General features: G+C 36.3%; 2 protein-coding genes across 2 annotated transcripts; one reads left to right on the top strand and one right to left on the bottom strand.

Moving 5' to 3' along the window:
• The first annotated feature begins 1,555 nt into the window (after positions 1-1,555).
• Positions 1,556-5,817, top strand: HELRODRAFT_186030 (hypothetical protein). The gene is made up of 10 exons (XM_009028865.1): positions 1,556-1,740; positions 2,495-2,593; positions 2,678-2,762; positions 2,887-3,048; positions 3,221-3,367; positions 3,511-3,650; positions 3,809-3,873; positions 4,009-4,131; positions 4,267-4,367; positions 4,610-5,817. The coding sequence occupies exons 2-10, from the start codon at positions 2,519-2,521 to the stop codon at positions 4,792-4,794; spliced, it is 1,083 nt and encodes a 360-aa protein (XP_009027113.1). The 5' UTR covers positions 1,556-1,740; positions 2,495-2,518; the 3' UTR covers positions 4,795-5,817.
• HELRODRAFT_102934 (hypothetical protein) lies at positions 5,783-16,576 on the bottom strand. The gene is made up of 33 exons (XM_009028864.1): positions 16,498-16,576; positions 15,960-16,076; positions 15,651-15,711; positions 15,455-15,567; positions 15,222-15,272; positions 15,070-15,141; positions 14,814-14,911; positions 14,390-14,549; positions 13,586-13,678; positions 13,145-13,272; positions 12,842-13,055; positions 12,236-12,315; positions 11,861-11,929; positions 11,622-11,700; positions 11,373-11,519; positions 11,196-11,293; positions 10,653-10,740; positions 10,476-10,575; positions 10,302-10,405; positions 9,957-10,040; positions 9,811-9,861; positions 9,454-9,542; positions 9,055-9,129; positions 8,827-8,921; positions 8,489-8,574; positions 7,957-8,078; positions 7,433-7,528; positions 7,279-7,338; positions 6,937-7,029; positions 6,510-6,564; positions 6,207-6,427; positions 6,089-6,114; positions 5,783-6,004 (listed from the first exon to the last, which is right to left on the bottom strand). The coding sequence occupies exons 1-31, from the start codon at positions 16,510-16,512 to the stop codon at positions 6,395-6,397; spliced, it is 2,826 nt and encodes a 941-aa protein (XP_009027112.1). The 5' UTR covers positions 16,513-16,576; the 3' UTR covers positions 5,783-6,004; positions 6,089-6,114; positions 6,207-6,394.
• Between the last annotated feature and the right edge of the window lie 240 nt (positions 16,577-16,816).

The raw sequence follows: 16,816 nt of genomic DNA, 5'->3' as shown, positions 1-16,816 counted from the left end.
TTGAACGAACGAATGAGTGAACGAACGAACGAACGAATGAGTGAACGAACGAACGAATGGTTTAAAGAAAGGTATGAAAGAAAGATAGAAAGAAAGAAAAAAGATAGTTAGAATAACAGATTGATAGAGCGAACTGGTGAATGGACAAAAAAAAGCAAATATATTATAGTTAAATAAAAATTACTAAAGATAACAGATTGAATAAGATGAAATAAATTTAACAATATAAATCACTTCATGATTTTTTTAAAGAAGAAATTGTTCAAATTTTACGCTTTGACAAGCCACACAATCAAACAATGCGAGACTAACATTCGTCTATTCTTTCTTTTGTCATTTATTCATTCAATCCATCTTTTGTTCGTTTATTCATTTTCTCACTCGTTCATTCATTCATTCATTCAATCTTCCAAATAGCTCAAACAGACCGACAGACAGACAGACAGATAAACGTACATACTTGAAGACAAGCAAACAATATAAACCATCAGACACGTCATCATTATCATTATTATCATCACCTTCATCGTCGTCGCCATCATCACGGTCGTCTTTTCAAACACACACACGGCGGTTTGGTTTCATTTCGTTTGAAAGTAACATTTTTAAAGAGAATAAGCATTCATTTGATGATTCGTTCATTCATTTACTTATTCACTCATTCATTTGTACTTGAATTTATTCTCTCACTCGCTCGCTCGCTCGCTCACTCACTCACTCACTCACTCACTCACTCACTCACTCACTCCTTTTTTCCTGTGTTCATTTATTCACTCATTAAATCATCCATTTAATCATTATTTTTCATCAAATATATCGCCACAATCAATTGACTATTACGTCGTCATCAACAACAACTTCATCATCGTCGCCACAAATCAACAAGCAAACAAACGAACGAACGATTGAACAAGCAGCACAACAATGGAACGTAGATAATGATTATCATATGCACCAGCGCCATGAACAACATCTACATTATTCTCATCTACCTAAGTAGGCTTCCATCAGCTGACTGACTGATCGAGTGCGTTATGTAACAATCACGTTCCTTCTCATTATTCAATATCGTGCTACAACAACAACAACAACACAACAACAACAATAATAATAATAAAGATTTTTATCATTATCAAGTAAAAAATTCGAATGCTATAGAGCAAACACACAATAACATTATCTATAAAAAAATCAACAACTAACCAACCAGCCAATAAACAATCAACCAACCAATCAGCCACCAATCAACCAACAATCAACCAACCAGCGATAACAAATCATTCTGTCAGCCAATAAGCCAACCAATTGACCAACCAAACAGTCAACCAACCAACCAACCAACCAACCAACCAACCAACCATTCAATCAACCAATCAGAAGCTCCCCAACAAAATTTCACCATCCGAGCACGTGCTTCACAAAATTAGTTCACGTTTTAAGCAACACCTTGTAAACATCTCGACAGCCAATCGGAATCGAGATATGCAGGTCAAATTTTGTCGCTGTGTTTTGCGTTAACACCAGCATTGTGTATAAATGTTTCGAATCAATCATGCCAATTCGTAAATCCTCAACTAATACGACCGTTCTGATGTAATCTTTTATATAATTTTTGTACTTTTTTCAACTTAAATTAATGCTAACTTTATAACACTAACTTTTTATTTATTACCTTATTTTGTAATTTATTTTGAGTGGAAAGATTAAAGAAGAAGGAAGATTTGAAAGAAAGAACAAAAGGTTTTTAAATTCAAAAGCTTCTCCTCATTTTGCCATTTTTATTGTTTTGTGTTTTATTTTTGTGTGTGCTTTTAATATTTAATACCCAATATTTCATTCTTTTAGCTTCTCAATGGGTAATGAGTGGATATAATAATAATTATTTAATTAATTTAGTTAGTAGATTTAGGTTTTTTATCGTGAAAATCTGCGTCAAACCTTTCTTAAAACGGTGAATTATTTGTTTATTTCTCGTTCATCTAGCTGTTGAACTTCGAACTATCAATTGTAAAATGAACTTTGGGTGATAAAATAAATGTGTGACGTGGTACTGAGTTACTTACCGTTCAGTAGTAAATGGTTGGTTGGTTTCGGAAATTTGAAATTTAAATTTTGTGAATCGAGTGACGCTCGCTGAAAAGTGCGAAAACCTAATTAAAATAAAATACATTTTTAATTATTCGCATCATTTCTTTCACTAATTTATTCGTAAATTAGGAAATCGAACGAAACTTTCATGCTAATTTTATCTTTGTCTATGAATTTTTTAGCTTGTATATAAGTTAAAAGCGAACTTCACCTAAATAAGAGATGTTCTTTCATAGTAATTAATAATATTTTGTTTGGAACATTTTGTAACGAAAAATGATTGTTTTCAATGGTTTTTAACTGGATTACTTATTAAATAAATGGAAAATCGTTATATCTAAACTAGTATGTCATTATTTTACGAAATCATGACCACCTTATAAGAATAGAACCCTTTTTTTTGTAGAAACCGAAGACAAAACCTACAAAAATGCCAGGAGCAACCTTAAACAAGCAAATGACCCAACATTACATGAGCCTGCCACAAGCTGATGATCAGATACAGGTCTATATTTCAATTATTATGTTCATTTCATCAGATATTCTGCGTATTTTATGAATTGTCACACTTGAAAACAAAATTTGTTAGGCCATGTACGTGTGGATCGATGGGACAGGTGAATACCTCAGATGCAAAACAAGAACTGTCAACTTTGTGCCACAAAAAGCTGAAGGTAAATTAACTAATTCGATATTATGCTATTGACTGGTTAATCTATATTGATAATGACAGTTTAAAGTTCTGTATGAGGCGTGTGAAAATGAAACTAACAAATAAAAAATCTAAATTGCCCTCAGAACTGCCAATATGGAACTACGATGGTTCGAGTACTTACCAAGCGGAGGGCTCCAACTCTGACATGTTCCTGAAACCTGTGGCACTCTTCAACGATCCGTTTAGAAGGGGGAATAATAAATTAGTGCTCTGCGACACCTATAAGTACAACAATCTGCCTGCTGGTTTGTGGGTGGTTGGTTGGTTAGTTGGCTTGCTGGCTGACTGGTTGTTGGTTGATTGTGTTCTAGTAAAGATGGATTTTGTTATCACTGCACTGTTTATTAAAAAACACATCATCATCAGTAACAACGTCTACATCTTCATTGTAAACGTCATCTCATCGTCACCAAACAGACAGCAACTATCGTGTGGAATGTAAAGAAGTGATGACGAAGGCCACTGACCAACACCCCTGGTTCGGTATCGAGCAGGAATACACACTCCTCGACGTCGATGGACATCCTTTGGGCTGGCCCAAGCTGGGATATCCCGGCCCACAAGGTTATTTTTAGATCTGTATTAGTAACCGTCATGAATGTAGCGAACCGTCATGCTTCTAGTCATCGTCGCCGTCGTCATCATCGTCGTCTTCATTACCACCTTCATCGGCGCCCCCCTCATCGTTTCCATCACCACCACCCCAGGCCCATATTATTGCGCAGTCGGTAGCGATAAGCAGTACGGCAGGGACATCCTCGAATGCCACTACAGGGCCTGCCTCTTCGCCGGCATCAAAATCGCCGGCACAAATGCAGAGGTCATGCCCTCTCAGTGGGAATTCCAAGTCAGTATTTGTTTCTATTTTTAAAATTGTGTTTTTAACTTTAAACTGAGAAATAAAGTTAAAGCCGTAAAATGTTTTGAATTAAATTTCAAAATCAACGTTACATAATTGACTCTGAAAAGATTACATAATGATTTCTAAAAATGTCATCCAATCAGATTGGACCCTGTGAGGGCATTGAGGCTGGAGACCATTTGTGGATGGCGAGGTTCATACTGCACAGGTCTGCCTCTGCTTTCTTCCTCGCTTCTGGCCTAACACACCAATTAAAATCAACAATTTTGTTTGCCACCAATCATATTCAACCATTCGCATCCACCAAACACGATAGCAATTTCAATCCACTGACCAATTACAGAGTGGCAGAGGATTTCGGTGTGGTTGTAACCTTTAACCCCAAACCGATGCCAGGAAATTGGAACGGGGCTGGGGCACACTGCAACTACAGCACAATCGAGATGAGAGAGGAGGGCGGACTCAAGTCTGTTTCTGTCTTTCTATCCTTCATTCGTTTCTACCAAATTATTCAAAATATCTTAATTTTTTTTATTAACTTTTTTAATTTTCGAAACATTTCCTCACAAACGCTGATAACTTAATTTGTGAACGCAAACAGGGCAATCAACAAAGCCATCGAGAAGTTATCGAGAAGGCATGAGGAGCACATCAAGGCGTACGATCCCAAGAATGGAGAGGATAACAAGAGAAGGCTCACTGGTTAGTTCAGTCATTTGTTCGTTCGTTCGTTCTTCGTTCATCTAATTTGTTCGTTCGTTCGCTCGCTCGCTCGCTCGTTGATGATGAAGAGTTAGTTCGTTCGTTCACTCTAAAGATAATCGATAAACGATTTCTTTCAAAATTTAAGCAACCGTTGTAATCATTAGAATGAACAATCAACATTTCTAATCACTAATAACCACAACCAGCCAATCACAAGCAACCAACCAATCACGTGACAGGTCTCCACGAAACGGCGAGCATCGATGACTTTTCGGCCGGGGTGGCGAACAGAGGTGCCAGCATTCGAATACCGAGACAAGTTGCATCGGACGGTTTCGGTTACTTGGAAGATAGGAGGCCCGCATCCAACTGCGATCCATACAGAGTTACGTCCATGATCGTCAAGACGACTGTACTCGAGTGAGGTGCAAGAGTACTCGAGTCAGGGTGCAGGAGTACTGAACTTTGCCCTTGATTAGAGTGCGAAGGAACTAGATTTGAGTGAAATTGAATGAATGGTTAAATGTTTGATAGATTTAAGAAATGAAACGAATGAACGGAAAATAGAAACTGAATGAAAACGAAACAGATTAACGAGTATGAAGGACCTCGTGCTGTGGGAGGGATGTTGATGATATTTGATTGGAAATAACCTTTATAGCTTCTACGTAGAAACGTACACACAAACACACACACACACACGCACGCACGCAAGCAAGCACTTGAAACTGCAAACACTCGAGGAACAGGTGCTTAGAAGTTTGTAATAGAAATAACAGCAGAATGCTCTCTGATTCCTCATCCGCACACATTTATACGTGCAAATAATTACTTATATAGATGCATACAATGTAAATATACCTACAGAAACTTAGAAATACGCACAAATACTTAGAAATACGCACAATGCAAACGTCTGAATTACCTACATGGCACGCACAACGTACACCGCTTGTATTTGCAATGTCATTCAACACATTCATTGTATCAATCACAATAATCAATCTCGCTTTTTGTTTTAATAGCATTAATAATATTAAATATATTTTATTTATAATATGAAGTAACCAGTTGTAGTTACAGTAACGATACTTTGATGGCTTCTTTTTTAAATCTTCGTCTCTTACTGAGTTTTTATAAAAGCTTTTTCCATAGTCGTTGCGTAAACTGATATTCGTAAATGTGCGTGTGTACAACTTTTGTTTTTATATTTGTATGTTTGTATGTATGTGTTTGTACATTACATATGTATGTATGTTTAATGTATGTTTGTATATATGAATGTATGTATGTATGTACGTGAATAAAATACAATAAAGACAATAGCGTAGAGCGTGGCATATTACAATAAAGATGTGCCGATCGTATTTTGTGTGATAATATATTTTTTGGTGTTTTAACAATAAAACTGCTTTATGACATTGCTATAATACTTTAAATTATTTCAAGATAGATGATTTATGACGCCGTCACGAATAATTAATTGGTAATTATTTATAGAAACATCGCGAAATTGTCGCCCTTTCCTGTGAAATGCCATCTAAAAATCAGTCCTTAACGTTCCTCGATCACGAAGGTATAAAATGTCTTCTGGTAAAAAGTTAAAACAAGTGTTGTTATCCCTACATACATATGTATCAATTGTTAACCGATTTTATTCAGATGTTTGACTGTTTAGTGTCACTCATCGCTGATTTGGTTTTAACATACATATGTACGTACATACATACATACGTACAAGTACATACATACATACATACGTACAAGTACATACATACATACATACGTACAGGTACATACATACGTACATACATACATACGTACATATATACATACGTACATACAAACATACATACGCATATACAAACATACACACCAACATACGTAGATAAACGCATGATGTTTAGAAATATGAAGGGTGTGCAAATATAAAAGAAACAAATGGGAAAATGATTTGTTCAAAATCGTCCTCATCTGCGCTGGTTGTCATCGCCATCTTTATGTCATCCTCGTCATCCCCATCATTATTTTCTTGATGCTTCTTCCGGTTTTTCCATCTGTTATGTTAATACCGACGTGCTATCATAAGTGTTATCAATTCATTCGTTCGTTCGTTCATTCATTCGTTCATTCATTCACCTTATCTTTATCTTCAAACAATCCCATGCTAAAATACTCGGCAACCACGGCAAACCTAAACGAAATATAAAGATGATTGATCGATTGGTTGATTGGATGGTTGATTGATTATTTGGTTGATTGATTGGTTGATTGATTAGTTGATTGGTTGGTTGGTTGGTTGATTAATTGGTTGGTTGATCAGTTGGTCGATCAGTCGGTAGATTTATTGACAGATAGACAGAAAGACAAGCAAACAAAGAAACGAGCAAGCAACGAAGCAAGGCACGACAACCGTTGATCAGTCACAAGTTGCCGCGATAGGACCACGATAATAAATAACTCAGACATACAGACAGAAAAAAAACTCACAGACAAAAAGAAACAGACAGACAAACAAAGAATTAGGCAGACATAATATTTATAAAAACTAGAAAAGTCTGACGACCTATCAGTAGTTGTGGGTGAGTTGAGTCGTCGCTGGAGTGTCTCGTGCAGGCCGACGTCATGTCTCTGACTGTACAGGTTCTCCATCAACTTCCTGTAAATAGTCCATAGATTTGTAAATCATAATTTCATAATTTAGGTTCTAAATTTATTGGAAAGAAAAAATGTTTGTGCTAGTTCTATGAAGTGAATGGGATGAGTTGGGCCGGGTTGGTGCAGAAATAACAACAGTCAGTCAACAATTATTGCTGTTATTGTCTTTATTATTATTATTATTATTATTATTATTAATTTGATCATCACCATCACCGTCATCATCGTCGTCTCCATCATCATCGCCTACTTGTTGGTTGGATAGCATAGCGGACACTCGTTTGTGTTCTCTGAGTAGCTTTCAAAACAACTGCACAAAGAAAAAATACAATCGCTAACAATAACAACAACAACAACAATAATAATAAATAATAACAATAATAATAGAAAGAAGAATGACAGACTGCAGATGGCAGGAGTGATCGCAGAAGAAATGAAGAGATGGCAGATCCAGCGAGTGCATGCATATGCTGCATCTCTGGTTCTGCATCACTTTCGCCCTTTCAAAATAATAATTTTTTTTCATAAATTATTATAAATCATTTTAATAACAAATCATTATAATTATTTATTTCATAAATTAACATAAATTATTAGTATTTATGTTATTATTATTGATTTCTTAGCAATTACTTAAAAGTTACATCAACATGAGCTAAAAATGCTGGTGACAACACGGCTTAGTATGAGCGTGAAAATTACACTTACTTAGCATACATATACATGTATGTTAAGTAAGTGTATTCAGCATTCAACATACTCGCGTTTCATTAACTCATCACTCACTCATTCATTCAATCACTCATTCATTCATTCACCTCGACGATAGACAGATCGAGATTTGATGCTTCGGATAGAATCCCCATACAAACAAACATAAAAACCAACAAACACACATGCACATACACACACATACACACACACATACTGCGTCTTAGATATCTGTATCTGGTTCCTCATCATCTTTGTGTCACTGACGTACTTTTCAATCACTTTCTCGTTATCAGATTTCGTTTCGTTATCTCTCTTAACAGCTCGCTTGATGTAATCCTGAACGCGTCAATCCGACAATTATTTACTTACTGTTACATTAACATTGGTTATTATATTTGCCAAACAACCGACAGAAAACCAACAAATAATAATCAACTCCACCATTTAATCATTCCTCCACTTATGCATCCATCAATCCTATCAATGGTTAATTCATTCATTCACTCATTCGTTCACTTTTTATTCATTCATTCGTTTATTCGCTGGTTCATACATCAATTCATTCATTCATCCATTTGTTCTTTCATGCATGTATGCATTCATCTATCCAGCCACCCACACGTTTATCGATTTCTCCATTCATTTCTTCTTGTTTCACTCATTCATTCGTTCACTCACTCATTCATTCATTCAATCACTCATTCATTCAATCACTCATTCATTCAATCACTCATTCATTCATTCACCTCGACGATAGACAGATCGAGATTTGATGCTTCGGATAGAATCCTCAACGCTTTCAACATGGGCATAATATTGCACTTTTCTATGTCTGTTGTTGTCGCGATGGTGATGATGATGATGGTAGTGGTAATGATAATGATGATGGTGGTGGTAACAATAATGATGGTGGTGCTGATGATGATAATGATGGTGGTGCTGATGATGATAATGATGGTGGTGCTGATGATGATAATGATGGTGGTGCTGATGATGATAATGATGGTGGTGCTGATGATGATAATGATGGTGGTGCTGATGATGATAATGATGGTGGTGCTGATGATTACCATCATCCACTTACTATCCAGTATAATTTTGATGTAGTGATTGTGGCCAGGGTCGTTCCTCTTGGCGAAGTAGATCAGTGAATGTATCCAAAGGTCCCTCTCCATGGATCTGATGATAATAATAATAATAATAATATAACAACAATAATAATAATAACAACAATAAAACAATAATAAAAATAATAATAATAATGATAATAACGATAATAATGATGATGACGATGATACAAGATACTGCTGACCCGTATCTGAGACATGTATCAATGATTTTGTCGTGTTCATCGTTGCTTGTTAAGTGTAGAAGTAACTCCATGAATCTGAAAAGTTGTTCGTTCGTTCATTCGTTCGTTCATTCATTCGTTTATTCATCTAATAATCAATTTATTCTCTTTTCAACCAACCAGCTAACCAACCAACCAACCAATCAGCCAATCAACCAATTAATCAACCAATCAATCAATCAACCAACCGACCGACCGACCAATCAATCAATCAATCAATCAATCAATCAATCAATCAATCAATCAATCAATCAATCAATCAATCAATCAATCAATCAATCAATCAATCAATCAATCAATCAATCGACCGACCAATCAATCAATCAATCAACCAACCAACCAACCGACCAGCCAATCTACCTTTTATTCTGTTCGTAGAGGCAGATCATGCCATCGCTGAAGTCGTGCAACTGGCACAAGACAAGAGCATGCGACGTATCGTACTTCATCTGATTGGTTGGTTGGATGAATGAATAAGTGAATGAATGAACGAACGAATGAATGAACGAATGAATGAATATAAAAAAGACTGAAAGAAAAAATAACTGCCTGTTGAATGAATAAACGAATGGATGATTTTTTTATGCAATTTCTTTGTTCATTCCTCTATCCATCCATTCAATCATTCATTCATCCATTTATTTTCTCATCAATTAACTAATTAATTAATTAATTAGTTAATTAATTTATCCATTTATCTGTCCTCAAGCAGCAAACCTTCTTATCCTTCAACATCATTAAGATCTTTTCGCCAATGTTTTTCTTCGCCTTCACGAATAAAAAAATATAAATAATAATAATCATCATCAACAACAAAGCCAACATCATCATCATCATCATCGTCACAGAATCGTCATCATAACCTGTGCATCACTTTCTTTTGCATATTCATAGAGGTACATCTCCAACAACGTATTCGTTATGTTGGGGGTGGAGTCTGATTCGGCCTGGAATGATTAATATTAATGATAGGTCCGAGGTTCTATTAGTGTTAGTTCATGTGGTTTCCAAATTATTATAATTAGTTGTTCCATTAACCAACTGACCAAACAGTCAATTATTCAAACAAATAATTAACCAATTAATCAACAATCAACGACCATACCTTCATTCATTCACCCGACCATTTATTCATTCATTCACTATTTAATTCTTTCATTAATTCAATCAACCAATCATTCAAATTATGAAAGAAAGAGTTGGCGAACGTCGGTGAGGCATTCGAGGAATGTGGTCAGTTGGGCGCGCTTGTTGACGAAGATGTGCATGAAGTCGTCCGCCTTTGTTAGTTTCCGCTTCGGTGACGAGGAACCTGACGTCATCATCGTCGTCGTCATCAACATCGTCATCATCATCGTTATCAACATCGTCATCAGTACAACCTCCATCATCATCAGTACAGAGCTTGATGATGAACTTGGTGGTGAGGTCAGGTTCTGCCTCCAACAATTCCTTCCCGTACTTCTTCATGTACAACTCCGCCTATTCAACATTTATTATGTTAATTGTTGCGCGCATTAATTAATTTATTCAAGAATAATTGAAACAAGTTTGATGACCTCTTCCCTGTCCAGCTTGCTTATGCAATCAAGAGCCTTCTTGTAGTCTTTGATCTGTTCCAACTGGATCTTCAGCAGCCAATCAGTTCTGTTTGCATGAATTGTCGTAATTAGATAGCCACCAGGCCAGGATGCCCAAGCACTGCATCGCCGTACCGCGTCGGCAATACATTTTCCGCCTTGGCTTTCGTAGCGGCGATGCTTTGAAGATGCCGAGTTGCGGGCTGGACCTCGTCGATGCCGCTCAACCGACAAAACTCACACTAAATACCATCCAAACAATAATTTTCAGCACAATGCTTCAAATTCACCAAAACATCTTATCCAAAAGGCGACCATCCTCATTTCATCCACGTACTCTGGCGGCAAAAGAAACATTCGAGTGCTGTTTGTCAGCAACTCTTGCAGTGACGACGTCATCAGCATTCAACATACTCGCCTTTCATTAACTCATTAATTCATTATATACAACAAGCACCCTATGAGGTTTCACCCCGCCGCCACAGCAGCAACTGCAGCAGCAACTGCAGCAGCAGCACTAACTTGTTGTACTTCTCGGCGACGTGCAAAGCTTGCTTGTGGTAGCCAGCTGATCGACAAACACGAATCGTTGTTTCAGCGTCGTAGTTTAAATTGTGCGTCTGTGTGTGTGTTTATGTGTGGTGTGTGTGTGTGTGCGCGTGCGTGTGATGTGTTTGCACAACAGAGGCAACAATAAACCATGATGAACTGATCGAGCTTCTCCACGTCCTTCAACTTCGTGTAACAATTCAACAGGAGCGTTATGTGATCGTCATTCGTCAGGCCCTTCTCGTGCAGTTCTTGCAGATAATAGGTCAGGTTGTGGATGCGAGAGGCGTCTATAAACTAAGTCAGATCATTGTTATTATTATTGTTATTATTGTTATTATTGTTATTACTGTTATTACTGTTATTATTATTGTTATTATTATAGCTGTTGTTATTAACCTTCCTAATGACGTATGAGGCTTCGAGCTGACCGATGGTCTTGATGTACTGCAGCATGGCTCCATCGTGGTCACCTTTGCTTCATTTTGACGATGACGATGATGATGGGAGAGATGATAGTGACGATGATGATGATGACGACGATGATGATGATGATGACGACGATGATGATGACGACGATGATGATGACGACGATGATGACGACGATGATGATGGTTACAAACGAGAGGCAGACATACTTGTAGAGGTGATCACCATATTGTTTGTATATATCCGCTAAGCCACTTTGATCGTGTTGTTGAGCCAAGCTGATGATGATAATGATAGTGATGATGAGGATGATGACAGTGATGAGGATGATGATGATGATAGTAATGATGATGATAGTGATGATGATGGTGATGATGATGATAAGGAAGATGACGATATTGATGTTGGAGATGATAGCAGTCGAAAAAAATTTATGATGTGGATGATAAAAAACATGGCCAATGAATTATTTCATTTTTCTATTCATTTATTCATTTGTTCTTCTATCCAATTTGTTCATTCATTCAATTATTCCTTCATTCATTCATTCATTCTTCCATCCATCCACTAATTAACCAACCTACCTAACTGCCAGATCATATAAGTTCTTCTTGAATAACAAATCTAACTTGTACTGAGTGTCTCTCTCTTGCAAGTTGTACAACTGTGTGTATGCATGTGTGTATGCATGTATGTATGCACGTATGCCTCTGTGTGTGTATATGTATGTACGAGCCCATGGAACGTATGTATGTATGTATTTATGTATGTATGTATGTATGTATGTATGTATGTATGTATGTATGTATGTATGTATGTTAAAACCAAAACATGATGAGTGACACTGAACCGTCAAACATCAAGTAACAAATGGATTAACACTTTGATTTGTCGTTAATTGCACATGTCGGCATTCAGTTGGATATTTTCAAGCACACAGACACGCAGGAACCGCTGCAACAAGCACGAAATGTGGTTGGTTGCAAAAAACAGTATGTATGTATGTATGTATGTATGTATGTATGTATGTATGTATGTATGTATGTATGTATGTATGTATGTATGTATGTATGTATGTATGTATGTATGTATGTATGTATGTATGTATGTATTTATGTATGTATGTATGTACGTACGTATGTATGTATGTATGTATGTACGTATGTATGTATGTACGTCATTATCAATACCTTAAAATCAGAGCAAAGAACAAAAAGTGAACCCCACTCAACAAAGACATTGAATATTTTATTGAACGGAGCTGAATAGGCAATGAATTTGTTTTGCAGATCGTATATTGTTAGCACGTTGATTTCATGTTGTTGTTGTTGAGGTTGTTGCTGATGTTGTTGTTGTGGTTGTTGTTGTTCGGATGAGCTATCGTTATCATCTGATTGCTCCGCCCTGAGTTGGTTATTTTCATCATCATCATCATCTCCATCATCAACATCATCATCATCATCAGCAGCAGTAGTAGCTGCAGCAGCTCCAACCTGTTAATAGGTTGTTGGGATTCCCTAGTTACTATAATTAGATAGCCCTTGTAGGAATGTACCTGCAACTTCTCACCTTCGAATGCCAAACACGGCCCTCGGCCATCTATCTCGTAAAAATAAACCGCCTGTATGTCACGTGCGTGTATATGTGTTCATGCGTGTTTGTGTGTGTATGTTTGTTTGTATGTCTATTTGTAAGTATGCACGTGTGTCTGTCTGTTTGTGTCTGTCTGTTTGTGTCTGTCTGTTTGTGTCTGTCTGTTTGTGCGTGTTTTTATCTGCTTGATGATAACTATGCTCATGTGAGATTCTTGCCATCATCATCATCATCTCAATCGTCACGCTCAATCTTCATCATCATCATCATCATCATCATCATCATTATCATCAGCCATCATCAGCAGCAGCACACTCAACGGAATCGTCATCGCAACTGACATCTTGCCTGGCGACGATGAATTGTTGCAGTTGTTTCTTATCAGTCAGCAGGAGGCAACAGCGCCCATTACAGCCCTTGCTATCCAGGCTCAACTTCAAAGAAAAAATTGTTGAAAGTTATTTGTTGAGGATAAGAGTTGGTGAATACACAATGATAAAGGTATCAATCTTAAAACGCTTAATATGATAAAAATTACAGCTACAACTAATACTACTACTACAACAATAACAACAACAACAACAACTACTACTACTACTACTACTACTACTACTACTACTACTACTACAACCACTAATATTATTATCGTCTGAACATTTGTGAAGAAAAACTAAAAATGATAAATAACTCCCGCCAGGACTGAACTTTACTGACTTTCGATGAAAACACGCCCCACCATCACCATCTTAAAACGCTTAATATGATAAAAATTACAGCTACAACTAATACTACTACTACAACAATAACAACAACAACAACAACAACAACTACTACTACTACTACTACTACTACTACTACTACTACTACAACCACTAATATTATTATCGTCTGAACATTTGTGAAGAAAAACTAAAAATGATAAATAACTCCCGCCAGGACTGAACTTTACTGACTTTCGATGAAAACACGCCCCACCATCACCAACAACCACCACCAACAACCACCACCAACAACCACTAACAACAACCATCGCCAACAACCATCAACAACAACCATCGCCAACAACCATCAACAACAACCATCGCCAACAACCATCAACAACAACCATCAACAACAACCACCAACAACAACCATCAACAACAAACCTTCTGATCTCTGTCCCTGGGCAACAAATGAACCCGAACAACTTCCGTTTCCGTAGCGACGAACAAACTCACTTGCTGATTGGTCGTTTTGAAAACTAGGGCGGTGACCTTATTTTCCTGATGACCTTGACCTTCGAACAGGTAGCGACTTTTGCTGTGTCTACGTTTTGTGGTTGATAAGAAATTAATTTTTTCAGAGATTGATTGTATGTACGTTGTTAACGTCGTTGTGATGTCTTCATCGTTATGATCCTTCATCGTCATCGTCATCATCAATAACAAAGACATCATCATCATCATCAATATCACTACCGCCACCACCACCATCATCATCACCATCATCATCATCATCATCATCACTACCGCCACCATCATCATCATCATCAACATCACCACCACCATCATCATCATCATCATCACTAACTTATCCTTCATGATGTCACCAGTGAAGAGCATGACGCAGGCATTGCTAAACCCAACCGCCATGTGGTTCATATTTTCGTGTACCGCTAGGCTGGTCGGCTGTGGTGGTGGTGGTGGTGGTGGCGATAAACAACGATCATAATCATAATGTGGTAATTTAGATGACGTCACGATGACGTCACGACGATGAAAAAAGTTGAAACACAATAGCCATAGAGAGGAATAGTTAAGTTGAGATGTGGAAGCACACCAATCACCTTTGCATTCTTGTCGACAGATGAGGTGACTCTGACAACTCTTGGGCAGGCTGGTGTTCCTGCCCTGTCCACCTGATGATGATGATGGAAATGTCAATGATGATGATGATGATGATGACGACGGTGATGATCTATTTAGATATTACAAATACCTTATCTAGATTCCAGACTTTTAAGAAGTAAGCATTCTTCTCCTCATCTTCCTGTTAGAAAAAATCTTTTGTAATCATCATCATCACCATCATCACTATCATCATCATCATTATCAAATAATAAATAATAATAGTAATAATAAAGATGGTGATGACTACGACGATGATGAAGATGATGACGACGATGATGATGACGAAGATGATGATGACGTCACGATGACATCACAACCAACCCCAACAGTAACGAGTATGTTGTACTGTTTCAATTGATGAACCAGGTGAACGACGCTCGTGTACGCTCGAAAACTGTTCACATTGAATTGGTGGTCAAACGTGTAGATGAATCCTGATAATGATGGCAATGATGATGGTGATGATGGTTTTTTTAGAGATTATGATGATGATGGTAGTTATGATAACGATACTCACCTTCCTCGTCCCCTAGAACTATTAAACCTTTACCACAAGTACTGCATGTCCACGACACATCCTGAAAATTTAATTAGGAAAGATATATTTGGTCTTTGGTAACAAAACCCACAATTTATATTATTTTATATAAAAATAATAAAAAAAACATTTCTAGACAAAATAGTTTATATTTTTGGAATAAATTTTCTTTCTCACTTTTCATAATATAAAATAATGATAATGTGATGTCATATCTAGGAAATAAAGCTGATTAGTTAAAAAAAAGTCCTCCGTATGAATAATTTTATTTTAAATTTTACAAAAAACCTTGAAATTTTCAAAAGGATCTTGTTGTCCGCTAAATAAATCACCTGGACCCCCACCATCCGAAGCAGATGACAATCCACGTACTTGCTCCTTCTCAAAAAATGTAAACCTGCGCCACTGGGGACAAACAAAGCACAATTAATTAAAGAAACAAATCTAAATTTACTTGAAAATTCCTTTTTTACACAAATGAATTTAATAATAAATTCTATAATATAAGATTAGTTAAAAAAGGCAAGTGGTAAATATGTTCTGTTTTTTAATTTAAATTTTAATTTAATCTTTAAAAATGGATTGCTTAAATTTTTAAAGTTAAGTAAGGATTTTAGACGATTAGAGGTTCTATTCATTAGAGGTAGCAAAAGCAGAGACCACCTCAGTCAGCCAGTCAGACTCAGAATAATTAAAAATAATTCATAAATAATTAATAATATATATAAATATAAAATTATAAAACTATAAAATAAATTATAAAAAAGAAATTTTCAAAAGTGAAAAAAATTTGATTTAATATTTGAAAAAAGTTAAAATATCAAACCTGTAAGAAAGACATTTCTGAAATAAGCGTTTATTTGAAAATTTTAAAAAAGAATTAGTGAATATGACTCCGGGGAACTCTGAATGGCAATTTAAAATTTAAATTAATAATTTAAATGTGAAGTTCAACTTAAAGTAAACACAGAGGCGTATCGTCGTGCGCTTCACAATTATTGAAAAATAATTTTTTTTTGTAATTTTGCAGTTAAATGAAAAAAATAAAAAAAACTGACAACTTTATTTAATAAATTCCATTAAATTGTTTGATTGTTGTTTTATTTGATTTACTTTCTGACAAAAAAAAACTAGAAATTGAATTT

The sequence above is a fragment of the Helobdella robusta genome (assembly GCF_000326865.2).
Source record: "Helobdella robusta unplaced genomic scaffold HELROscaffold_59, whole genome shotgun sequence".
Classification (NCBI taxonomy): domain Eukaryota; kingdom Metazoa; phylum Annelida; class Clitellata; order Rhynchobdellida; family Glossiphoniidae; genus Helobdella; species Helobdella robusta.
Note: the sequence above shows the minus strand (reverse complement) of the source record. Positions and strands in the feature narration are given on the sequence as shown.